The following is a 27,843-nucleotide window of genomic DNA, read 5'->3' as shown; positions in this document are numbered from 1 at the left end:
ACAAGAGGCCACTCTGGATGTTGGGTGGGACGCATACTATGGGGGAGTGGTAGTGGGAGGAGTGAGACAAGTTAGGTGGGATCATAGTATTCAGCTGATGTGTCGGGTAAGGAGCTTCCCTTGCCTTTTTAACATGTCAAGAATTTTTGGATCTTGCCTGTTTATAAATATTTTACCATTTTTTGTAATAAAATGTTGGGGAAAAATGCTTTTTCCAAGTTACTCAAGCTTTGATGTGCTCCCCCTCGAAGCCAGCTTCTCAGGTAGAGGTTGTACACACAGACGTCCGTCCGTATGTCCTTTTAGTTGTTCATGTCTTTTGACCTTAGCATTGTTCTTACTGAAATGCCATTGCACGTGCTGCAGTTTTCAATTTTGACTTTACTTTCCATGTGGTAATCCTATTTTAACATGTAAGTCCTTTCAGGCAGCAAGGTAATGGGAACAGCATCAAGCACTTCAGGCATTTATAAATTCATTTCAATAAACATGATGGGTTTGGATGAGTTGTTGCATTGCTCATGAGTTTATTATTATATTATGGTATATAACAATATTTAATCAAATTGTCGAGAGGAATAAAAGCCTCACTTTGAGGCAAACCTTTAACTTTTTCAAGGAAGACAAATTTTTAATAATTTTTCAAGCTCAAGAATAGTTGGTGTATGATAATGTGCTTGAAAAATATTAGCATGCAGCCCCAAAAGAGGCAATTAATTTCATATTCAGAGGTAAGACTAGGCCAGTTTCACTTTAGTTTTTGGAAATTATTAAATACTCTCAGGTATTGAAAATATAGGAAGCAAATGCTGATCCTCTTTATATTTTAAATGAAAAGATAATAGCACAGGTTATACATTTTAATATTTACTTCTCATGAATATTTCAATATTATAAAAATTACCTGCTGTATTATAACTGCCTGTTTACTTGACTATCTGCTACCTCTGTCTGCTCTCCCCCAGCAGGCCCAGTGCCCCTGAGTTAGCACTTGGATATTTCTGACTGATTAAATGTGATACCTACTTTTCTTTTCTGTATTCATCTTTTTCATAGAAAATGCCTCAGATGCAGATTTATGGCTCCTGAATAGTTGTACTGTAAAAAACCCGGCTGAGGACCACTTTAGAAACTCCATTAAGTAAGTAGAAGTTGGTTTTCTTTTTCTTATTTTTTTAAAAGTGAGGTAAGAGTTAATTTCTGGAAATTAACTTTTAAAAGATTGATACTATAAATATCCTGTATGTACCAAGCAGGTATGAAATGCACTTTTAAGATTATATTCTTTTGAATTTATCTGACAGTGAAACTTTAATGTAGACTTTTCTAAAAGGTGGCTTGAGTGTTTGTGAAGTTAGCTAACAGGGGACTTGAATATTTGTTAAGTATTAACAGTGTGCTTTTCTCGGTGAATCCAGTCCATACTTTTTGAAACTACCCAAAGCAGTCCCTACCTTTCTATCTCCTGCCCACTAGTACTGTCCTAGAGCAGGGGTCGGCAAACTTCTGAGATGTAAGAGCTGCCAGGGGTCAGCAAACTGCAGCTCGTGAGCCGCAGGCTCTGAAGTAAAATTGAAAATGAAAATAAAACTATCTTCGTTTCATTTGTAAATGTTTTTAAAGGATATTATTCACATAATTGTGATTATATAAAAATATATTTATGGCTTTTGAATAATTTCTAAATTGTTGTGAGGGACTGGATTGGCTCTTCCAGGGTTTGGCAAACTTTTGAGATGGAATGTTCCCAAAGAGCCATATGTGGCTCGCGAGCCGCAGTTTGCTCACCCCTCTTCTAGATACTATAATCCCTGGCTATCAAGGGAAATACACTTTGTTGGGGGAGATGGGCATGTTCATATCCTTGGTTCTTGCTTGTCCCCTCAAGTTAAAGTGAAAGAAGTATCTTTTATTTCACGTGCTCTGAATCTTACCCCACCCACCTTCTTAGGAACCTCATTCTATCAATTATGTACTGATTCTTCTGTGTTTCCAATTTCTCCAATTCCATTGGTGCCTTTTCATTGGTATTTAAACATGCTCAGGTCTAATCAGCCCCATGTACCTATTGAGCTACTGTCCTATTTTTCTTCTTGCCTTCCCAGCCAGACTTAAGATTCTTCACTTTCTGCCTTCACTCTCAAACTCATTCCCCTCCCCACAAATTGGTTTTATATGAAATATACAGATGCAAGATTTATGAAACCTATACAGTTTAAATAATAATAACCTTAACACCCATATGTCCACTACCCAAGAAATATGACCTTGTCAAGACCTTAGAATCCTCCTGTGTCCCTCTTCCAGTCATACCCTTAAAAATAGTACTTTTTATCCTGACTTCTGGGAGTCATTTCCTTGCTTTTATTAGTAATTAAATTTATCACCTATTAAGTATATCTCTAAACAATGTGCTGTTCAGTTTTGCCATGTTTTGGACATTGTTTATTGGACTTATACCATTTGTGTTCTGAGATTTGCTTCTTTTCCTCAGCATTATGCTGAGGAAAGTAACTCTGGCCATTTGATGCATGAGTTTGCCACGATTTATCCATTTTGTTATTGATACATTTTCAAGTTTTTCCCCAGTGTTTTGCTTGCATGAACACTGCTGCTAAGAATATTCTGAACATATTTTCTGGTGCACATGTGCAAGAGTTATTTTAGGATGTATACCTAGGAGTTGAATTATTGAGTAACAGACATGTGCATATTCAGACCAGTAGGTAATGCCAAAAACCCTTTCCCTGAATGCATGTACCAGTCAGTGTTCACTCCCTCCAGTAGTGGCTGTGCATAGTTGTTGTTTTAGTTCTTGCTCATACTTGATATGGTCAGACTTCCCAATTTTTTTTTTTATTAAAGATTTTTTTTTTAATTGGGGAATTAGGGGAGGGGAACAGCATTGGGGAATTGGGAAAGGGGAACAGACAAGTTGCTGTCCTTCTGTTCTTCAGTCTAGTTGTGGAGGATGTTGCTTCACTGGCCCATGTTGGTATTATCATTGCGCTCTTCCCGGGTGAGGCAGATTGGTCGCCGGCCATTGAACAGCCACTCATGGCTGCTCATGGCAGCTCACGCCCGCTGCCGGCCAGCCCCACTGCAGCCTACGCTGTCGCCGGCAACTCACGGCAGCCCAGCTCCAGGTCGAGCTGTTGTTCACTATCTTAGCTGTAGAGGGTGCAGCGTCACTGGTCCTAATGTAGGATCTGAACTGGGGCCCTGCTGCTCAGAGCTGGCGTACTAAGCCAACTCCTAAACAACGTGCCACTCGGCTGGCCCCCAGACTTCTAAATTTTGCCAATCTGGTGGTGGAGGTGGTTTCTCAATGTGGTTTTAATTAACATTCCCATGATTAATGATGTTGAGCATCTTTTTATGTTTGTTGGCCATTTGGATTTTCCTTTTTTGTGAAATGGCTTTTCAAATATTTTTCTTCTGTTGGATTATTTGTCTTTTTATTATTTATTTATGTGAATACATTATATGTATTATAGATACTAATCCTTACTTGTTACACATGTTGCAAATATCAATTGTGTCTTATCTTTTCACTTTCTTTGGCCATATCTTATGATGAAGATAAATTCTGGTTTAAAATTTATCAGTCTTTTCCTTTGGGCCTGTGCTCTTAATTGCTTATTAAGTTATTAAGATATTCTCCGATATTTTCTTCTAAAAGTTTTACAGTTTTTATTTCTTACATTTAGGTTTATAATCTATCTCGAGTGTTTTTTTGGTGTGGGACCAGGAAGGGCTCCTGATTTATTTTAAATTTCAAAAAAAAATTATTTTTTGTTCGAAGTAGACACCAAATTTTTCCAATATAATTTATTGTTTTGTTTCTGTTTTTTAAGAAATTGAGCATTTCTCTTTTTATCTCAGTATTACCCACTGTCATATGTTGATTATTGAGTGTCTGTCGGTGCTTGAGCCTGTCCCTGGGCTCTCTAGTTTTATTGATCTATTTGTTTATTATGGTACTTACTCTACACAGTCATAATGAGTACAGATTTAAATTAAGTCTAGCTATTTGAGGGTATAGATCAGGAGTCCATTTAGGACAGAGCTGCAGCAGTCCAGGTGCTGATGGCCTCATCTCAGGTGGTGGCATTCAGAGTTGGAAGGAAGGACTTGACTTGAGAAGGAAGAATTCTTTACACTGTCAACATTGCTGAATATGACTCCAACATCTCTGACTATGGTGAAATAGGGAATCCCAGAAAGGGAGTTCAGTTAGAGGGAAGACATGTTTTGGTTTTGAGTTTGCTGTATGTGAAGTCACAGCTAAATACTGTAATAAAACAATGGTTAACATTTGATCTTTATCCATTGTCTTCTCTGTGGTAGGCACTGTTGAAAGTGTTTTACACCAGTTGGATGTTACCTAGCTTAATTCTTGCAGTCTCTCAAATTGTAGATTTCAATTTCTAGTTTACAGATGAAGCAGCATCTGTTTTACAGATGAAGTTCTCCAAGGCTGTTCAGTTCATAAGTGGTGGAGGTGAGATTTTAACCTAGGCAGCTTGACGAGAGTTTGTACATTTAACCATTTTATTACTATGCTTCCCAGATAAAGATATCAGATAAGCAGTTGTAGAATTGAGGCAGATATCAAAGCGACCAACCTTTGTGATACAGATTTTATATTGTTTGCATAGAAATGATCGTGGAACGTGATGATCGTGGAACGTGATGGCATCCTCAACGTAGAAATTATAGAAGGAGCGTGGTGGGAGGCAGAGGAGGGTGGCAGTGGTGTGGGATGAACAGGGGAATTAGGGTCATGGTTCGGAGCGAGAGAAGGAAGAATTAAACAGTGAGCTGAGAAGATGTTTATCAGATGCTGCTCATTGTCAAAGAATGCTTTTTGTTTCATGAGAAGTCTGTCGTGTTCTTAGATTATCGATTTTTTTTTTCCTCTATAGGAAAGGTAAATACGACATGAAGGTGTTTCAGTGCTACATTTGCCCCCTAAATACAGATGGTAGAGAATTAAGTTTCTGGGATTATCAGCCTTATAATGTAATTAATGGATATGCTTCTAGACAGTTTCTAAAAGTTTAAAGTCTCAAATATAACTTGTGTCAGTGAGTTTTGTTTCATATATATATATATATATATATATATATACATACACTTATATATAATGTTTTTTGAATGTGGATCAGAATAATGATACTGTGTTTGATTGATTGAGGTAACCATATAAGAAAAGTTTGTCATTTAAATGCTACAAATCTTGTGGAGGCAAGCACAGGTTCCTTTAATGCAATATTCTGCTTGATGGAAAGAAAATTTGAAAACAGTATTATAGGTGAATAGCATATTTTAAAATGGCTTTCAAGGCTTTTGATAATTACAGCTAGTTCTTGTTAACACCGAAGCTAACATTTGAATTGTTTCCAGAATAAATATAACCCTGCAAAAAAGAACACTGACAACACCAAAATCAAGTGACATTGATACATTTAAAGACTTCCAGTGATAGATGACCTACAAGTCTTGTCAAGCATTTTGCTTTATTTAGATGCTTTCTCCCTTGTCATCACCATCTTCTAACTAAGAAAAACAAAGATGAATAGTTCATAAACTTATTATACCTTAAGGCATGCTATTCACTTGTTGTCTCTCATCCTCTGGCTCCATCCTTTCAGCCTCTTCTCTTGCATGCTTTTTTTTTTTTTTTTTTTTTTTTTCCATTATAGTGAGGCAACATTTAAATTCAGGGAGAGTCTAATAGGGTGTTTCCTCTCTCCTTGCTTTGTTGTACCGAATCCCTTATGCTCAAATTGAAAGAGTTACAAGTATGGGCTGAGCCTACTTTTTCTAATCTGGGGACCCTGCACAAATAATGATTGCCTCACTTTTCCACTTATCCCTGGGTGTTCGTCATCACTTCTGAGCATTGGCTCTTTTTTCCCTTCAAATGTATTCTTGGTATTTAATAGTTGTGTGTCTTTAATTCCTTACCACCTCATTTTATCTCTCTTGAGCCCGTAGGCAGTAGACTATCTTGTTTTAACAGGAGTAAGGAATGATAACTCTGAGGGATTTACTGTGTCTCATGGGATTAATACAACCTCATTGATTAAGATCCATGAATTGTGGGCCAGCCGAGTGGCTCAGTTGGTTAAGAGTTAGCTTAAGAGCGCAAGGTCTGAGCAACAGGGCCGTTGTTGATTCGATTTCCACATGGGCCAGTGAGCTGTGCCTGAGCTGAGCTGCCGCTGAGCTGCCAACAGGTGGCAGGATGGCTCAGCTGGTGAGAGCACGTGCTCCTAACAAGATTGCCTGTTTGATGGTGGGCTATGCCCACACGCAACTAAGACTGAACCCGGCGCCTTGAGCTGAGTGGCTGCCCAGATGGCTCAGTGGATAGAGCGTGCGCCCTTAACAACAAGGCTGCTGGTTCGACTCCTGCATGGGATGGTGGCTACGCCCACTTCACCTAAGATTGAACACAGCACCTTGAGCTTAGAGGCCACGAGCTGCCCACGGGAAGCCAGATGGTGACTGGCGCCCTCCACAACTAAGACTGAAGAACAACAACTTGGCTGGTCCCCCTCCCCAATTTTCCAACATTGTTCCCCTACCCCAATTCCCCAAATTAAAAAAAAAGTGTAAAAAAAAATTATGAATTGTGAATTCCTTACAAGACAACAATGGATTTTTGTTGTTGTTTTTTGGTGTTTCTCCTGGTGCTGGCCAAAAGTATTAGTTTTTTGCAACGTCACAGTGTAAATGTCCGAAGGAGTATTATTTAACACTGGTGAAAGAGAATATGGCCTTAAAATTATTTGGAAGTCTTCATTTTTATAAACCAGTCCTAATAACAAATCATTTTACCTTTAATTCTTTAATTAAGTCAAATTAGCCAATATGAAAATGGATACCTGTATTAATCTGTAGGCTGTACTGCTCAGTACTTACACTGGCTTTCTACTAGTTGATCTAATTACTAAAGTTTTACACTGTTTGTATTATTGATGTTCAGATTGATAAAAGTGTAGGAGTTTTAAATAGCAAAAATGGAGTTAAGAATCACTTTTTTTTGGCTGCTTCTTGAACTTTGAAATCTTAAATGCTGTTGCCTTTACTAATTTTGAAAAGCTAACGAGCCCCATGATTGTGATGGCAGCCTATTGGATGCGTCTCTTTCCTCTTGAGCATTTGCCAGTTGCCCTGTCTGTGTTTTATACATTATACCAATTTGATTTAGACATATGGCCTTTAACTTGAGGGGTTCTTGAGCAAACAAAGATGTTTTTGAAAGAGATCAGAAGTTTCAAAAAAACAAAATTTGCTCTTAATGAGAGTATCAAATAAGAAAACTCCTTAGTTAATGCTTTATAGAAATGTGGGATCTTTTCCATGCCACCTAAAGAAGGTCATTCAGAGGCTGGGGAAAATAAACACATCTTGTGTGTTCTGTATAAATGACAGAAAGAATAGCCAGCTTGCTTTGATCAAAGACTGTCAGCCTCTGTTTGACCTTGTGCATTATTAACCCAAATGGGCACTGTGGTTTAGCCCTACTGATAGTAGATAGACAAGAGTCACTAGTTCTTTGAACCACCTTTGCCTGTAGAAATAAATAGTAATGTTGAAGGAATGGTTTAGATATCTGACTGAAATTACTTGAAAGAATAATTGGAAATATAAGGAGAAATGGACAAAGAAGAAAAGTGTCTGTTGAGACAGAGGATACCTGCTTTATATAATTTCTTTTGGAAGCTCCTTATATAGCATTCTGTTGATTAAACAGATTATTGGATGGCCATTCCTATTGAGAAAACACTTTTTTGCTTTATGTAGATTTAACTTTGAGTTCTTCATTGTAAATTGAAGTTGGGGGAGGTACCAGAATATTATTTCAACTTGAATTTGTAAAATGAATTTCCTTAAAAAAAACTGACTTATTAAGAACAAAGAAGTGCTTTCCCTCTTAGTCAGTACTTGTCTAGTTTAAAAGAAAAAACCCCCCAAAACTTGACTGGTTCTATTTTTAACTAGATTTGTTAGTAGTCAGGTTATCTTTTTCTTTTGTTAATTAAGAAAAAATTAGCATTGGAAGATAAAACACCAACATTTAGTTTGGCCTTTTGCAAGAAACAGGTTAGGTAACACAAATTGTTTTGTTAAGCTTATGTTTTAATACTGTGGGCTGTATATTTTTATTTAAACTTAGATATTTTAATTTTGGCCTTTCTAGCTGTATGAAATGGCTTTAGTTCAACATCAGTTTTATGTTCTTGTTTAAAATGTCATTAGCAGGTATAGTGCATCACTGTATGCTTTTCCGGTCATAATCTCCTTGTTTCAGCTATCCTGACCTACCAAAAAGTTTCCCTCTGTTTGACTTAATATGTATTATTGATCAGGTATTGTCTAATGTTATTGTTTTTCTCTAAACAGTGCTGCACTTGAATGAGTTGACGCTTCCTCTCGCTGTTTTTCATCTGCTTCTGTTGTTTGGATGCTACCTAGATGCTGATGACCCCCAAATCTCTGTTTCTGACCTTCATCCCTCCTTCGGAGACCCAGACTTGTGTATCCCACCGCTTTCGGGACCTCTCCATGTAGACGACCCATTGACACTTCCAGTCACTGTGTCAGAGCCTCTTACCTACCGGACCTTTCCCCCAGCTGGTGTTTCCATTCTTACTGCCCACCTTGATTGGCTGCCTAGTCATCTACCGGAGTGGGAGTTTCCCACGCTTTCCTGTTTCTCTCCCCTTCTTTCCATGTCCTCAGGGTACTTACAAAATATCTCTTCCTTCCTCCCCTGACCCCTTTCTCGTCTTTCCTTTTGCTCAATGTTATTAGCGTTTTGTTGGTTACATGATAATAAAACGTTCCTCTTGGAACCTGCAGTGAAACCACTGTGTTCTCATGTTTTATCCAGTTGTCACAAACTAGATCCATATCTTTTGAATTTAATCCCTTCTCTCCATCCCTATTTCTAATGTCTTAGTTTTGGTCCTTATTATCTCTTGCTCATAATATTACAGTAGACTTGTAGCTTGTTCTCAGCTTCTTTTCTGCTCCAGTTCATGCTTTCCTCTCTCCTGCACACCCTGTAAGGCTTCCTTCACAGCTACAGGATGCAGATAGAATTTCTTAGTGTAACAAGTTCTTTTAAAAAACTTGTTCCTTGTCTACCTCTTTGACCTCTTTGTTTTTTGGTACTCCTCCATAGAGGAGTAATCATATTATATTACTTCTCTCCTGATATATATGATTTTTCAAACACATAATGTGTTTGCACTTATTTTTCCTTTTCTCTGGACTGTGCTCTCCTTTTCCCCCAAACACATGCATATGTGCATGTGCAGGCGCGCGCGCACACACACACACACACACACACACACACACACACACACACACACACACACACACACACACACACACACACACACACACACACACACGCACACGCGCACACACACACGCACACGCACTCACACTCACATCCCATGTAATCCTGCCTAGCAACCTGTTCATCTTTTGGAACTCATATCAAAGGTTATCTCCCTTTTGACTCCCACCCCTTACACCGAGGTCCACAGAGGTAATCACCCTCTGTTATGTGTTCGTCTTTATCCCATACAAAGATCTCTTGTTGCATATTACATTTTATTATTTGTTTACATATTTGGCTCCCTACTAGATTGTGAGGCTTGAGGTCAGGTTATTGACCTCAGGAAAAATCCTTTTTTATGGAGTCTTTGATCCTCTGACTCTCTCATGTAATGATTTTCCTTTTCTTGGGAAACAGATACCATTAATAGAGTAAGACTGCTTGTCAGCTGTTCTAAGAATGCACCCCAAGGTCTGTGTGACTTCCTTGTCAGAAACAGGCTGTATATTTGCACAAAGGGGAAAGAACGTTTTAATTTTCAAATATTGCATGTAAAGTGCTCTCTTTTTTAGAAATCATGCTTTTTTTGCTTTTGATATTTTGCTTATTGAGTTGGAAGAACCTGCTCCTTGTTGTCCTAAATGAATCGGGACACTTCTCTTTGTTACTAGTGGTTCACGGTGTCTTTCCAGGGGCAAGTAGGAAAAGGAGTAAGAATTCTTTTTCCTTTTTGGAGGGGTCGCTTGGTCTTGCTGGCAGAAACTCAGCTGTGAGTGACCGGATCCTGTTTTTCCTGGCAAACTAAGTGATCTGGGCCAGCGTCAGGACCTCAGCCATTAGATTAATTGAAGCATCTCACTTTGAGTCAGAGGGGAGGAAAGGTGTAGATAAAAACCTGGTACATAGTGTTTGGCCTTGAGTTTGACACACAGTTAATTACTCAATACATGTTCGTACAATTACATTGAACTGAAACTTCCTTTTTTTGGGAAGAAAATTTAGCATCATTCTGCTGTCAGTACATCAGCAAGTCATTGTTAATATATTACTTTATCTTAAGTATATTATAAACTCTATAACTGTATTAACATCACAGCACTTGTCTTATACTTGAGTATTAAATTGTCCAGTTTTGATGAATGAGTAAAAAACATCAGACATACCACCAAAGTGGGACAAAAATCAACATGGCGGATGTCCGGGAAGAAGTAGAGGTGTCAGAAAGGCCAATCTGATACAGAATCTCTGCGAGAGGAGTCTAACAGTAAGGTCTCTTTGGGCACCGATGTGGTCTTGCTTGATTACTGAGGGATCCTTGGTCTCTAGCACAGTGCCTGGTAAACATTTGGCACTGAGTTATTCTTTAGATTGAAGGCTGATTTGATGAAGACCAAGTTTCTCTGGTTAAGTTGCTACTTATGTGTTAGGTTTTCTTATCGTCTGCCATATGTGAATTCGTATTATTCAAGTCTGAAGTCACGGTTCTGTTTAGTCTACTTTCTGTTGTTGCTAGGAGTTTGCATTGTTTTTTTCTCCGTCAGCTAGTCTGGGGTTAATAATGGTATTGGAGTAACATGCTTTCTGGAAACATAAATGAAGAGCCCTGTGTTGATTCCTAAAGTGAGGGGTGAGAGTTATATAATTCAGAGCAGATTTTGACCAATTTCCTGTTACAGGCTTTTGTTGCTTGTCTCCTTACCATGGAGAAACATGGAGGTGGATGGGTCTGCAGGGAGATTATCATGTGATATGTCCCAGTGAGAAATCTGATGGGACATAAAGGAGAAAGTATATTTTACGGTTGAATTCCTGGTTGACTTAAGAAAAAAAACGAAGGAATAGTTAAATTTACAGTTGAAAGATTTCTTAAAATGCAAATCAGGAACAGAAAAAGCAGTTCAGATGTAGTAAGTCATTTGAAAATGCAAAACTGTTTTGTTGTTATCTAAAATCTTTTTGGAGAATAGTATTTTGCATATTTCATGATTCCTGTTACATCAATGGTTGCTTTGTTTTTGCCATTTTAAGCAAGAGAGTAAGTGAAAGAGGTGAGTGTATTATGTACTGGCAACAGCTGGCTGATAGCATTGAGTACTTACGTAATGAAATATATGTGTTGGCTGTTGTCCTAACAACTCTGTAGGTGGAGGCCCCAAAAAGCATGCAGAAACTTGCTTTAGCAGGATTAAAGAAGAAATCAACATGATCTAAGCCTGCGCTTCCAGCCAAGAGTGATTTCCTATTGTTTTGTTTTGAAAGCCATTCTACTTATTCTTGGTGTGTGTGTTTATACAACAGAGAAAAAAAAGACGCTTGTGCTTTTTGCTCTCCTTACTCTATTCTGTGAGTGTGAAAAATATAATGTTTCTTAATTTTTAGTCAGTCAGTAGTGTTGTTTAATAACTGGTAACCATGAAGTAAAAAATGCATGACTTTTAAACTTAACATAGGATATGATACTAAAATATTAACTGTTTCCTTGCTTATGGTTGCCCTTGGCTGTAGGTGTCCTCTGGGCCATGTTTAAAAAGTTACTTCGATTTGAGACTACACTAAGGCATGGTTGTCTGTGAATCATAACCACTTGGAATGGGGTGGCATTGAAGGATAAATAAAATCCACCGGTAAAATGCAACTGTCCTTTTAGCCAATAGCCTTATCTGTGGATGCAAATTTACTCAAAGTACCCTGTGTTTACTGCTTTTACTGTTTTTATAGCTCAAGGGCTGAGGCCTCTGAGTACAGGCTTTGATGCCTGGATGGTACCTTGGTGGGTATTTGAAAAAAATGCCAATCCTTATAGACACAATCCTGCATGGTTGTGTGTGGCTGCCCCACGTAAATAACACTGTATCTTAATCATCTTTTCTGTACTCCATTTTAGAGTTTCTTAGGGGCAGCCACCATGTCTTTTATCTGTATCTCAGCACCTAGTACAGTGGTTGACAATGATAGTTGAACAAATGAATGAACCAACTCATGTGTTTGCTTTCTCTGTATATTTGTTCTCCCCACCCCTTCCATCCCCCATCTCTGTCAGAACTAGTGTCTTCTTTTGTAGCTTTTCATAGAACTTTTTCCATCTCTCTTTCCTATTAGATTGCCTTACTTAGAAATTAAGGTCAGCTGCATGTTAGAGAAAACCCCAAAAGTGGAGGCTTCAATAAGACAGGGGATTTAGTTTTCTTTATATAATGCAAAATACATAGGAAGTTGCTAGTTTTGATTTACCAATTCAAGGATCTGAGGGCTAAGTCTCTGCAGTTGTATTCATCTTTCCATTATGGTATAAAATGGTTGCTACTCTCCAGCCATCATATGTACTTTACCCAAAAGGAGGAAGCACCAACGGGGACAAGGTCAGCTGAGTTTATCCCTTCTTTACAGGAGGAAATCTCAACTCACAGCCCTGTGGTTATATAGCTCATTGGCTGGAACCATGTCACACCACTACCTCTGTTTGTAAGGAACACCAGGAAATGTAGTGTATTTTAATTTGTTTTAAACTGGTCACATTGTTGCTTCCAAAAGAACTGGGGTTGTGTTAGTAAGGAAGAAAGGGAGAATGTTCGTTGGGGGCTAACTATGTCTCCTGCAGGTTGTCATCTTTGGAGCAAGATACATATTTTATTTATCTTTCTGATCTATCAGAACCAGTATATTGGATGAGGTCCTCAACCTACTTGTGAGCAAATGACCCTTCATTCTCCTTTTTATTCCGAATGTTTAAGAAACAACATAGTTGACATTTGAGAACTTTCTCTGTTTTTGGTTACCCTGAGCTGTCTCTGATGAAGTAATGACAAAATACACAGGAGAAGCTCATGGCTTACAATTTGCACACACAAATGAAAACAATGATAAAAAAGAATACAGCAGGTACTTCAATAATGTTTTGTTATGATGTTAAAGAAGAAAAATAATTGCTTTCTGACCAGGGTGACTGTCCGTGTCGAGTTTGAGTTCTCCCATGTCTGCATGGGTTTTTCTTCCATACCCCAAATCTAGTGCACCTGAGGTTAACTGGTGTATTTAAACTATCCTAGTCTGAGTGAGGTGGGTTTGTGTGAGAGCCCTGTGATGGAAGGGCGTCCTGTCCAGGGTGGGTCCTGCCTTGCCCCCTGAGCTGCCAGGTTATGACCACCCTGGACCTGGAGCTGGAATCTGGGGTAGAAAATCATTATCAGACTTGTTTTTGTTACTCTTTCTTAGGTGTATGCAGGGCTCACGTTTACTTCCATGTTTAACATTAGCACTGTTTAGGTCTTTGTTTAGAAGTTCGGTGATGTTTTTGTGACCAGAAATATATGGTAGGAATTTAACCATTGTTTCTGTCAATTAGCCTAGGGTAAAATTGTTATATATCATTTGTCTTAAATTTGCAGATTTCAAGGACCTATCCAAGATGATAAGTGAGGACTTACTGTAATGGGGATTTTCACACACTTACTTTCCATTGTTAAGATGTGCAGTGATCATATTTGAAATGGAATCTATAAGAAAGTATATATCTCATTGTTTCTGAGGTTCAATTTTGTGATAAAATAATTGTAAACTTGGTTTAGAAACTATAAATTTTAAAAGAATTTAGACAGAAAGAAACAAAAGGAGATTTTAAAATTGATAATTCTTGAAGGTCTTTACAAATTGGAAGATGGGTTGAGACAAATTCATTCTATAATTAAATGTTAGAAAATGGTCTTTTATATAATTCTAAAAAGTTTGTTTCAGCTGAGAACAATGCTTGTTTTCACAAAGATGGAAATTTAGTTTTACATTTAACTTGAGAAAAATGAAGAATTAGATGTAACCAGATGAAAATCTAACCAATGAGAAGAGTCCTATAAAACTTAGCTGTAGATTTTTGGTAGGTTGGCATCATTGGATATTATTCAAGGAAAGTTAAGGATATCAAATTCTCATCCTAGAATGTGCCTGAACGTTCTGTGATAGTGATTTTGTGTCTTTGCAGAGATATATTACTGAACCATTGTCACAAACTACCCAGGCATATTTATGTTCTAGTGGGGAGACAGAGAGAGAGAGAGAGAGAGAGAGAGAGAGAGAGAGAGAGAGAGAGAAAGAGAGAGAGAAAACATACATTGCCTTTCTCAGTGTAAAAGAAAGAAACTGACAGAATCATATGATGGAAACTGTTTTGGGAAAAAATACAAATTAAGGTGTATATCAAGGATCTCTTAGGCAATACGTTTTAGAAATCAACAGCTTATCCTTTGTGCCAGCCAATGATGTGCTTTTAGCTCATAAATTTCTATTATAAGAGGGATCAGATAAGCATGTTTATTGCAAAACTAAAACATTTAATTTGATGCTTTCCTTAAAAGTCTGGATATTTTATGATAGTTGCTGAAGGGAAAGACTTGTTTTTCTTTAAATGAGAAAATGGTTTGAGTCAACTTTTTAAAATAGAATTTTGGTCATCCACAATTGAAACGTTGATTAATTTGCTGTTTTGATGTTTTTACTACTGTATTTTAATAAATAACAAAGGTTTCAGTATTCTTGATCATTTATGTTAAACAATGGTAATTTGAGAAACACATGAAAAGAAAACTGATGGCTATTACTTTGAGCAAATCCTGGGCACGTGTTTCAGACCCCGTCATTGTCCTGCTGCCTAGATTAACTTTGGGCAACTGTGAAAGCCTTAGAACTGGGTGTTAGAGAACATAGATGCAGCTGAGCTCCTGGGCCTTGGGAATAAGGTGCACTGTGTAGTTGGGATTAGAAAAGGGGCCTTATCTGTGGCCCTAGTGGGAATGAGAGGAGGGCCACAGACCTAGGATCTGGGGAGTCTTCCTCTCTGTAGAACTAGGGCAGTGTTTCTGAACCTTAGCAGACCCCATGATCCTTTTGTGTGACAAGTGTTTTGCAATGGACCCCTTATGTCCTGAAGTGAAATTCTTGAATAATACAATCTGTCTACACACATAATTACAAATTACACAGTGTTCTGAATATAATTAATATAAGGGAAAATAAACAGAAACATTAAAAATGTAATATATATTTCAAAATATAAATACTCAGGCACAAATACACTAGAAGACCTAATGAAATAGTCTATATAGAGAATAGCATTGAATGTGGAGTAATGAATGCAATCTGATATGTGTGTAGCCAGCCTTAACAGCTTAAATGCCAAGAATGGCACTGCCCTACTCACATGCCTTTCCAGAATGGATGACAACTCTTGTACAATTCTTAATGAAACAAAGTATGCTTTCTCCTCCATTTTCACAAAAGTTGGGATTTCTGAAAGTGTTTAAGAATACATTGTGTTTATATGTAAAATAGAGTTAGATTCTAGGAGCAGATATTGTAAATATGTTCTTTACATGCATGAATGTTCGATGGAACATTTGGAACTCATGAAGGACATGTAGAATTCTTTGTACAGGATGGACCTTTGTGTTAGAAGACATCTAGTACCTCTGACTTCTGGCCACCCAAACTAGGAAGGTGTGACAGATTTAGCCACCTAATGATTACAATTTCTATATGGCTTAAAGCACCCAAAACAAGATTTAAAACAAATCTATAGAGATTTAAAAAAATATATAATTTATATATGTATATATACACACGAATATATATGAATAATGTCAAAGAGTGCCTTAAATGAGACTGTTTCACCGAAAAATTTCCTGAGGATATGAACAAGCAATTTATGGAAGAGAAAATGCGAGTGGCAAATAAACACGAAAGATTTTCATTCTTACCAGTGAGAGAAATAAAAATTAAAATGAGATACTATTTTGTCCTGAGTAGATTGGAGAGTAGATCCAGTGCTCCCTAAGACTGTGGGAAAATTTTTAGTCTGATACATTGCTGGTAGGAGTTTGAATTACTATAACTTTCTAGGAAAGGAATTTATTGATAGGTATAAAAATTAAAAGTATGTATACACTTTGATTTAGTAATTCTCTGTTTTATGATCCTCTCCTAGAGTTATTAAAAACACTTGTCTGGAAAGATAGGGATATAAAGTTCATTATTGCATCATTGTTTATAACAGCAAAAAGTGTTACAACAAATCTTACTCTTCCATCCATCCACCCCTCCCCTCACTCCTTCTCCTCTCCCTCTCTTTATCTCTCTCCATACTTTTGTTCTTCCCTCCCTCTCTTCCTTCAGCTGTACCTGGGGTGCCAAAAAAATGTGTACAAGTGGACACTTTGGCCAATGTTGCTCAAGCAGTAGTTCACCGTAATTAGAAGTGTCTGGACGCTGACCACTTTGAGCACCACTTGTAATTGCAGAAATCAAACGTGACTTGTATTCATCCTTCGTTATTGGTATATATTGAGTATTACAATTTTAATAGCTTTTTCCTTTCTTAAAATGTGTATACATTTTTTTGGCACCCTCTGTATATCCTGGAATAATTCCATACAGGCATATCTAAAGCTTCTGTATTCTTTTTTCCTTTTTTGTGGATTCATAGAATACTTCTTTGTGCTCTTATTTATTTATGGATTCATAATGTTCTATTTTATATATATGACATTTTATTTAAACACTTATGTATTGATGGACATTTAGGTTTTTTCCTAATAATTGGCTATTATAAATATTATTTATAAATATGTTTTGACTGGAACATTATAGAGTATTACAAATTTTTAACTTTCACCTTGAAATAATATCATACTTACTGAAAAGTTGTAAAAATAATGCAAATTATTTTCACAGACCTTTCACCCAGCTTCCTTTCATGTTCAGATTATATTTTACATTACCATAATGCAATTATCGAAACAGGAAATTAATAATGATCCAATATTATTAGCTATTATACAGACTTTATTCAAATTTTGTCTTTTTTCTGGTCCAGGATCCAAATTAGGATCCTGCATTTTATTTGATTGTCATGTCACCATCTCTTCCAGTTGGGACAGTTCCTCAGTCTGCCTCTGTCTTCGATGACATGGACACTTTTGAAGGGTAGTGGTTAGTTACGTTGTAGAATATTGCCTAATTTGAGTTTTTCTGTGACATTCCCTCTAGATTAGATTCAAATGTTATGCATTTTATCAGGAACCTGTATGGGAGTGATATATGTCCTCAGTGTGTCACAATGAGGAAAGTCAGGGTGTTACATCTCTTTGGTTAACTTTAACATGTAGTAACGAGGTGTTAAATTTACTTAATTAAGGGGGTGGCACTCAGCTTTTTCTATGATAGCATTACTATCTTCCTCTTTGGAATTAATAAGTATTTTATGATACTTTGAGATTATACAGATATCCTGTTTCTCATCAAGCTTTTACCATTAATTTTAGCATCTGTTGATCATTCTCACCTGCAACAATTAATATGATGGTATTTATCAAATGGTGATTTTTCTATTTTCATCATGTCATCAACATTAATTAATGGACTCTTACTGTACAGAAGAGCTGACTTTTCCTTTGTTTGTGTTTATTTATTGATTGATTGATTGATTGATTGATTCATTTATTTATATCACTATGGAGTCAGGGTTATTTATGTTATTCGGTGGGACATAATCCTTTAATATCATTATTTTGTTGCTTAAATTGTTCTGGATTTAGCCAGTGCAAACTCCTTTAAGTTGGCTATTTTCTGGTACCATAAGGTAGTCCGGGCTCTCTTGTACTTTCCTTGCCTTAGTCCTTCCATTGGGGAATGGTGTACAGAAACCTAATCTGAGCACTTTGCTACTGGGATGTCATTGCTTGTTGGCGCTGTCAGTGGACAGAGCTAGGAAATGTATATATGTATACACGCATCTATATTTCTATACCTGTATATACCTATATAGATTAGAAAGCATGAGATCATACTACTCCCTTTGATTTTTTGGAAACAAGTGTGTTGATTTAATGAAATAAGCAAAGTATTGACATGTTTCCATTTTTAACCTAGTATTATAAGCAGTAGTAAGTCTGTTACTTACAATTTTTGATATATTGTAATGAAAACAAAACCCAGTTCCTGAAACTGTCAAAATTGACTATCTTAGAAATTCTTATTTATAACTACACAGTATATAAAACATGGTGATATACTTAAAATTAAAAAAAAATGTAAATTACAGTTGACATTTAACATTATGTTAGTTTCAGGTATACAACACTGTGGTTAGACATTTATATAACTTACAAAATTACCTCCGTAATAAGTCTAGTAACCCTGACACCATACATAGATATTATAATATTATTGACTATATTCTCTATGCTGACTTTACATTCCTGTGACTATTTTGTAACTACCAATTTGTACTTAATCCTTTTGTCTTTTCACTCAGCCTCCCACCCCGCCCTCCCACCTAGCAACCATCAGTTTGTTTTTTGTGTCTATGAGTCTGTTTCTGTTTTATTTTTTTTAGATGCCACATATAAGTGAAATCGTACAGTATGTGTCTTTCTCTATCTGATTTATTTCACTTAACATAATACTGTCTAGGTCCATCCATGTTGTCGCAAATGATAAGATTTCATTCTTTTTCATGTTCAAGTATTGTAATATTCCAATGTATATACGAGTATGTACCACACCTATCCAATCATCTATCCATGGACACTTGGGTCTTGTTTTTTTTATTCATTCAGCCCACCCTCTGTCTTTTGATTAGAGCATTTAATCCATTTACATCTAAAGTAATTACTGATAGATATTTAGCTATTGCCATTTTGTTATTCATATATATTTTTTTTCAGAAAACATTTATTATTATTTTTTTATTGTGAAATACACATTTTTTAAAAATTAGTTTCAGCTGTACAACACAGTGCCATAGTTATACTTTTTACCCCTCGAAGTGACAACCCCCTCCCCCAATCTGCTGCCCCACATGCCCCCCAATATCATACATATCTATTACAATTCCCTTGACTCCACTCCCACACTATACTCCATGTCCCATGACCATATATCTATCTATCTATCTATCTATCTATCTATCTATCTATCTATCTATCTATTTGACATACAATATTATACAACATCAGCTTCAGGTGTACAGTGCAGTGATCAAGCCTCTACCCCAATTGTTATTCATATTTTTTATCTTGTTTTTTTCTTCTTCTTAAAGAAATTCCTTTAATGTTTCTTGTAATATTAGTTTGGTGGTGATGAACTCATTTTGCTTTTTCTTGTCTGGGAAGGTCTTTATCTCCTTCGATTCTAAATGACAGCCTTGCTGGGTAGAGTAATCTTGGTTGTGTAGGTCTTTGCTTTTCATCACTTGGAATATTTCCTGACAATCCCTTCTGGCCTGCAAAGTTTTTGTTGAGAAATCAGCTGACAGTCTTATGGGAGTTCCCTTGTAGGTAAATAACTGCTTTTCTCTTGCTGCTTTTTTAGATTCTCTGTTTGTTTTAATCTTGGGCGTTTTGATTATAATGTGTCGTGGTGTGGCCTCTTTGGGTTCATCTTGTTAGGGAATCTCTGTGCTTCCTGGTCTTGTATTTCTCTTTCCTTTGCCAGGATAGGGAAGTTCTCAGTCATTATTTTTTCAAGTAGGTTCTCAATCACTTGCTGTCTCTCTTCTCCTTCTGGTACCCCTATGATGAGAATGTTATTATGCTTGATGTTGTCCCAAAGTTCCTTAAACTAGCCTTATTATTATTATTATTTTTTGGATTCTTTTTTCTTTTTGCTGTTTCAATTGGGTTTTCCCACTACCTTGTCTCCCAAATCATACAGTTCTCTGCTTCATCTAATCTGCTGTTGATTCCATGTAATATATTCTTTCTTCTTTTCAGTTATTGTATTCTTCATTTCTGACTGGTTCTTTTTCATGGTTTCTGTCTCCTCTTCTATGCTTCCTGTCTCTGTTGAAATTTTCACTGAGCTCATCTATTCTTCCCCTGAGCTCATTGAGCATCCTTACCCAGTGTTCTGAACTCTGTATCTCATAGACTGCTTGCCTTCATTTTGTTTAGTACTTTTCTGGAGTTTTGTCCTGTTCTTTCATTGGGGACATATTTCTTTGTCTCCTCATTTTGGCTGCCCCCCTATGTTTGTTTCTACACATTAGGTAGATCTGCTAAGTCTCCCAGTTTTGGTAGGATGGCCTTCTGTAGTAGGTGTGCCGTGGTGCCCAGTGGTGCAGTCTCTCTGGTCACTTGAGTAAGGTGCTCCAGGGTGACCCTTGTGTGGATTGTGTGTGCCCTGCTCTTGTAGTTGAGCATTGATTGCTGTTGGCATCTCATTGAGTGGAATTGACCCTAAGGCTGACTGGTCGTGAAGAGTGGCTGTGACTTCAAAGGATGAGCTGTTCCGTAGGGGCTGACCACACCAAGTGGGATTCATTGTAGCGGAGCTCTGGTGCCTGCTGAGTCCAACTGTTAGATGTGTTGTTGTGGAACTAATTGTGTGGTCATCAGGTATGTTGGTTCTAGGGTCTCATGAGAGGGGCTCTGGTGCAGGTCATGTTCAGCTGCTGCCTGTGCCCTGCCTGGTGCCACCTGGTAGGAGCTACAAAGTGATCTGCAGTTGGTAGTTGCCTGTGCTGGGCTTGGAGGCGCCTGCAAGAGGCTATGCTGCCACTAGTGCCATGCTGGGGGCTGCTTACCAATAGGTAAGTGTGCTGAGGCCAGCTGCTGTTTGTTTGAGGTCTGTGGACTTTTCAGAGATTTTAGGCAAGTCCACGGTGTGAGCTGAGGCCTTCCACTTGTGAGTAACAGCCGTTAAAAGAGGTTCCAGCCTGTATGAGTTGAGTGGGGTGGGTTTTCCGGGAATCGCCAGGGTGGGGTGAGTCTGATGGAGACTCAGATTTGTCCCCTTCCTGCGCCTGCAGGCTGGGTTGGGAAAGGGCCCAGCAAAGGAACAAAATGGTGGGGAGAGCTGCCCTTCCAGCCCTAATGCTGACGCCAGATAGTTCACTTTCTCTCTATATGTCCCTGGCACTTTTCGACCTGCTGCCCATCACTGGAGCTCAGAGCAAGTGTGTCCATCAGCAAGTAAGTCCATGCATGGCTCCTTGAACGCCTGGGACTGCAGCAGGCCTCTGTCTCACCCAGACAGAATCCCCATTGATTTTCACAGACAGATGTGGACACTTCTCTTCCTGGCACTGGTGGTCCAGGCTGGGGAGCTCGGTGTGGGGCTGGGACCCCTCACTCCTCAGAGGGGACGTCTGCAGCTGAGATAGCCCTCCACGTGGATATGGGACCAGCACTTTTGTCGTCTCTGTCTCTCCTACCAGTCTTGATGTGGCTTCTTCTTTAAATCCTTAGTTATGAGAGTTCTGTTTATCTAGTCTTTAGGTGGTTCTCAAGGGTTGCTGTTCTATAATTTAGTTGTAATTTTGATGTGGTCATGGGAGGAGGCAAGCACATTGTTTACCTACTCTGCCATCATGACAGAGGGAAGTCTCCCTTTGATTCTATTTTAACCGCATAGGATTTATTTCTGGCTTTCCCCCTTTTCTTATATGTAACTCCATTCTATAACAATGAGAAACACAGCTCTCATTTCCCACAATATATTTCTGTTATTTGTTCAGTTCAATTAAACTTATAGAGTGGGTTCAGAATCATTAACCCATCCTCCTGTGAAAAGTACATTTTCTAACTGGACTGTAACGTTTTTCCTAAGTACATTTTGTCTTGAATCTTACAGTATGGAGTCAAAGTGCTGCTTTCCAAAGTTACATAGGTTGGTTCTTCCCTTTGCCACCCCATTCAATGTGGTGGTTATTAATTTGTAATTCAATTAAGTTAATTTGTTACCACTTGTATTCCATTATGGATTCTGCCCACTTCCTGTCTGGTGTTAATGAATGTTTCATATATTTAGAAAAAAAAATTAGCATAGTTCTCAAAGTCAGAAGTATACTTTAGTATAATTTATTCAGAGAAGTATCACTGACCACTCATTCCTTTTACCATCCCCATTACTCTCTTATTTCCATTCTGACCCCACCTGTCTCCCATTAGTTTCTGGTTTCTGGTTCTTTTATTATATGTACAGGCACAGTCATGATTTTTCTATTTCTATCATGCCTTTTACATTTGTTAATTGGAATTTTGCTGTGAGGAAGAACTGTTTTTTTCCTCCACTCTTTTTTATTCAATTATTTATTTATATCAATATAGACTCATAGTTATTTATTCTGTGGTCATAAGCACACAGAAAAATTACACAGAATTTTATATGCGGAATCCATGTAAATTTTTCAGGTTTCCCTTTGTTTTTTACATAAATGATAGCATATTTTAGATATTGTTTCATTTTTTATTTTTTTTGTAATATAGCCTAGAAACTTCTCATCAATTGGTAGTGATCATCCTCATTTTTTTTTATAGTATTCCATTGAGTGGCTGTATCATGGTTTATTCAACTACTTTGCTATATGTGGTAGTTTCCAGTATTTAGGTAGTTTCCAGTATTTTACAGTTCCAAATAGTGCTGTAATGAGCAAACTTTTATGTATACGAGTATATTTGTATCGTTGGACGTTTATCTTCAGGATACATTTCTTGACTGGAGATAGCTAGGTTGAAAGGTAAGTGCATACATTGATATTACCAAAATAATCTCCAAAAGTGTTATAATAATTTGCTTTCTTACAAGCAATGTATGAAAATTCTGTTTCCTCTCAGCCCCTCAAACAGAATGTTGTTACTGTCAACCATTATAACTTCACCATTCAGTAGAGGTGGATGATATCTCAAGGTTTTAATTTTAATTCTCTAATTATGAGTAAGTTAGAGTATCTTTTTAGATGATTGTCATTTTTATACCTTTTTGTTCATTGTTTATGTCTTTTTCTTATTTTTCATCAGTTGTCTCTCAGTTTTTATGAGTTTTTCATGTACTACAGATACTTTTCTGTGATACATGTTAAAAACGTGTTCTTCCAGCTGAGTTTTGACTTTACTTATGGTGGTGTTTTTTGGACATATAAAATAATTTATCATTAAATTAACAGTTTTTTTTTCCGTTTGTCCTGGATTTTGAATCATGGTTAAATCATAGCCTTTTAATACTGAGGCTAAAGTAGGCTATACCATCTAGTTTTGTATAAGTATGCTCTCTGATGTTTGCACAATGATAAAATTACCTAACAACGCATTTCTCAGAATGTATTCCTGTCATTAAAGGGTCCATGACTGTATTTTATAATTATATATATATATATATATATATATATATAATTTTATATTTGCTATGTTTCTGTAAGAAACATATTTAAAGAAGATATATATATATATATATATATATATATATTCTCTAAATTCTTTAAATTAAGGAATGTTATTTAGGAATGTTTATATTTTTATTCCAGTGGTTACCTTTGTCTTTATATCTTTTATATGCCTGTATTCCTGTTATCCATTTAATCATATAGTATCTGTTGTGTTAGAATTTAAATGGTATCCTTTAACTTTGACTTTTGCCAACCAGTGAACTTACTTTATTCTTGTTTCTTCTCCTTTTTCTTCACATTGTTTGCATTATTTCTATTTTGTTACAACATATAACATTTGTACATTAATCTTCAAATTTCTTTTTTCTTTTTTTTTTAAAGATTTTATTGGGGGGTTGGGGAAGGGGAACAGACAAGTTGCTGTCCTTTTGTTCTTCAGCCTAGTTGTGGGGGACATAGCTTCACTGGCCCATATTGGTATTATCATTGTGCTCTTCCTGGCTGAGGCAGTCGCTCGCCGGCCATTGGACGGTTGCTCATGGCTGCTCACAGCGGCTCATGCCCGCTGCCGGCCAGCCCCGCTGCAGCCTACGTCGTCGCCGGTGACTCACGGCAGCCCAGCTCCAGGTCGAGGTGTTGTTCATCATCTTAACTGTAGAGGGCGCAGCGTCATTGGCCCTCGTGTGGAATCTGAACTGGGCCCTGCTGCTCAGAGGTGGCGTCCCAAGACAACTCTTAACCAAGGCGCCACTCTAATCTTCAAATTTCAAAGATTAATGTTCCCCACCTTTATTTTAGTCTTAGATCTACAGTTATGTGTATGATAAGCTTATCACTCTTTTTGCTGAAATTTCTCTAGTAATCTGTTGGTTGCATTAAGCTCATCCTGTAGTGGATTCTTCAAGAAGGGATCATGGATTCTTGTATGTTTAAAACTGTTCTTACATAGCGTTGATACTTAAAGACAGCTTGGTTGGATATAAAATTCATTATTTATACTTTATTTCATTGAATTTCTTAAAAATGCTACTCCATTGTTGCCTTGCATTGTATCTTTTTTTGAATTTATTTTTTATTTTTCAATTATTGATATTCAAATTTATTTTATATTAGTTTCAGTTATACAGCAGAGTACTTAGACATTTATATAATTTATGAAGTGATCTCCCAATAAGTCTTGTACCCACCTGGCATTTTGCATAGCTATTATAATATTATTGACTATATTCCTTATGCTGCACTTTACAGCCTCATGACTATTTTGTACCAGCTTTTACTTCTTAATCACTTCACCTTTTTCACCCAGCCCCTCAACCTCCCCCCAACTGGTAATCTTCAGTTTGTTCTCTGTATCTGTGAGTCTGTTTCTGCATTTTGTTTGTTTTGTTCTTTAGATTCTACATATAAGTGAAGTCATATGGCATTGCATCTTGTTTTAGACAGCTCTGATGCAAGTCATGTTTGTTTGCCTTTGTTCATTATTTTTATCTCTTTTGCCTAGAGGCCTTGAGCGTTCTTTTTTTTTTTTTTTAAATTTTTTCTTTATCTTTGAAGCCTACGAAGAGTTTACTAAGATATGCCCTGGCATTATTTGTTCCAGGTAAATCCTCCCTGGTATTGGTTGGCTCTTTCAATATGTAGATGCAGATCTTTTGTTTCTGGAAGGTTTTCTTAGATTATAGTTTCAAATATTGGTTCTATTTTTTTTTTTAATCTTCTGGGACTCCAGTTTTATGAGTACTATGTTATTGTTTCCTGTTTTTAATTCTACCACTTTCTCTCCCTTTTTAAAAACTTCTTTATCTCATTTTTATTATCTTGATGGTTTTACTGCATTTCTTCAATACTCCCTGTTAAGTATTTATTAGAGTGTTAGAATAGATCGTATTTATATGGCATCATTTTTGGATGGGCTAGTTAAGAACGCTTTTTGAAGCCGTAAGTCAAAATCTAGATCTCAAATGAGTTCTACAATATTTATTCATAGTGTGTAAGAGAATATTCCAGACAGAGCATTAAAATAGTAAAAAAAGAAAAAAATCTTTGTATATTATTTTCCTTGCCATTCCTACTGCTACCATTCTGATTCTAGCCCTTTTCAGGCGAGACTTGGATTAATAGGAATGGAAATCATATGTGGTTTGTGTTTTGTTGTGTTTAGAACTAGCTGACAAAGGGTTCATTATGATCAGTGGTGGTGGATAGAATAAATTAAATGAATTATTTTCCTATAAGTAATTTATGGGTATGAGATAAAATGAATGGTATTGTTATCCATGGCGTGGTCACTTTGTAGATTAGATCCTTTTAGCCATTTCTTCAGCAAATATGTGTTGAACAGTGTACTAGGCACTGGGGATGTGTGTCCTGTCTTCTGCTATAAATAAGCTTCTTTAGAGGAGAGCTTTAAATCTAGCTCTATTCTGTGTTGAATGACTTTCTAGGGAGATTCAGGTGTAATTAAACTATATTTCCTGAAAGATGAATGACTGTTGCTTTTGGAATTTATTGAAAGAACATCTAGAATACAACGAATGATATTATCAACTATGTTGATTTTTAAAAAGTTATTTTGTAATAATTGCAGACTCCCTAGTGTTGATGGTTTTTAAAGATACATTATATTTGAAGTTAGTTTTCTTATAAATATGTGCCAAATTAAGGCAGTAATTTCCTGACAGTGAAAACAGCGTTAGCATTGTTTAATTCTTTACCTTCATTGCGCAAACCACTGCTATTGTAGGACTAGTCTTTTACTTTTTTTAAGATGGTTAAAACTAGGACAGGTTGTCACTTTTCTGGAATTGTTCTTTCAATAAACAAGACTTTATTAAGATTGAGTGTTGTATGTCACTATCTACATCTGTGATTGCTTTTATTCTGATTGAAAGAAAATCTTTACTTGCTACATGTAGCTTTATTTAGAAATCTGGCACAACAGGGTACTTTTGGATAAAATCTCAAGCCTTAACAAAACATTGAAAAATATAATTTAACAATGTTGGTTCTGTTCAGCAAGGTGAGGCTGTTTTATAACAGGGCAGAATTAAACCTGTGTTTCTTGTTTGCTAGTCTGCAAAGAGATATCTTGCTTTATCATCAAAGTTTTCTGACATCAGGATGTGATTTTTCAGAACAGAAAAATAACTTTTGATACCAGTGATACTAAAGTATGCCTAAAATGAACAATTAACATTTTGTAAGAAATGAAAAAACAGGTTAGGAAAGATACACGGTTTCAGTTTTGTTTGTTGCATTGCATTAGTTAGGGGTATTTAGCTTAAGCCTCTCTCCTGTTGGCCTGCTTTAACTCAGCTCTTTCAGTATTGTCATGAATACATTTACAGTTCTTTTAAAAGACGGCCTCTGTGTAGATGAATCCCTATAAAGAGCGCCATAGAAAGTTGTAATAACTCCTAGGCATTATCTGGAGTTTAAAATAATTCTAGGCAGCATCAGCCCTGTGCATGCCGACCTTTGGGAAATCCATTTCTTTCCTGCTGCTGGTAATGTGTCACCCCCACCCCCTGACCCACATGACGGGGCAGGCTTGAACCAATATCAGCCTCAGTCTAAGCTCTGTGTTCTTTCCATTTTACTATGCTTTACAAATGTTTGGAATTCCCACTTTATGCCAGGCATTGTGTTAGGGGCCAAAGATAAAAAAAAAAACATCGAGGAAGGCCGACTCCTATCTTTTATTTGATAGGCAAGACAGTATGCCAGTTGTTAATTTGTTGTTTCTCAACCCCAAATCTAACCTTCTTTGCTTTGTGGACCTGTAATAGTTCTCCTTTGTTAGCGGCTGCAGTTTAGGTCTGTCAGTAGAGGGTGCTGGAGGGAAACTGCAAGGTGATGGGAAAGAACTTCTGTTCCCGGTTCCAGTCCTTCTTTTTTCATTGACTGCAGGAGCCAAGTGTGGGTCTGGAAGGCCTGGGGAAGCTCATGTGACAGCATAGATTCTGCCTCCTTTGCAGTGACATTTGTAGGTCATTTCCCTCTGGAAACTCTGGTTCTAACTGTACTGTACCATTTGCTCTTCCCTGATTTTCTATTCCTTCTCTGACTGAATAGCATTTATCTTTTATTATCTAGATCTAACAACACTTCTTTGAAATCTTCCCTAAACGTCCAGCCCAAGTTACATTTCCTAACTTGCATTCCTTTAAAGCATTCTGTATTTACCATAGCTAGTGTCCTATGTACAGTAGTCCCCTCCCCCCTTATCCACAGGGGGATATGTTCCAGGACCCCCAGTGGATGCCTGAAACCAGGGTTAGTACCAAACAATATATATATATATATATATATATATATATATATATATATA

General features: G+C 37.1%; 1 protein-coding gene across 7 annotated transcripts in view; it reads left to right on the top strand.

Annotated features, from left to right (window-relative positions):
• The window catches only part of CDKAL1 (CDKAL1 threonylcarbamoyladenosine tRNA methylthiotransferase), a 667,723-nt gene that overhangs the window by 130,996 nt on the left and 508,884 nt on the right, over positions 1 to 27,843 (top strand). For all 7 annotated transcript variants that reach the window (XM_019640497.1, XM_019640496.1, XM_019640494.1 and 4 more), the window contains one exon: positions 1,057 to 1,141. In XM_019640497.1, the coding sequence (XP_019496042.1) occupies positions 1,057 to 1,141 (85 nt within the window). The remainder of the gene's footprint in view (positions 1 to 1,056; positions 1,142 to 27,843) is intronic.

The sequence above is a fragment of the Hipposideros armiger genome, unplaced genomic scaffold (assembly GCF_001890085.2).
Source record: "Hipposideros armiger isolate ML-2016 unplaced genomic scaffold, ASM189008v1 scaffold_50, whole genome shotgun sequence".
In the NCBI taxonomy this organism is placed as follows: Eukaryota; Metazoa; Chordata; class Mammalia; order Chiroptera; family Hipposideridae; genus Hipposideros; species Hipposideros armiger.
The sequence above is the reverse complement of the archived record's forward strand: the minus strand, read 5'-3'. Positions and strand labels throughout refer to the sequence as shown.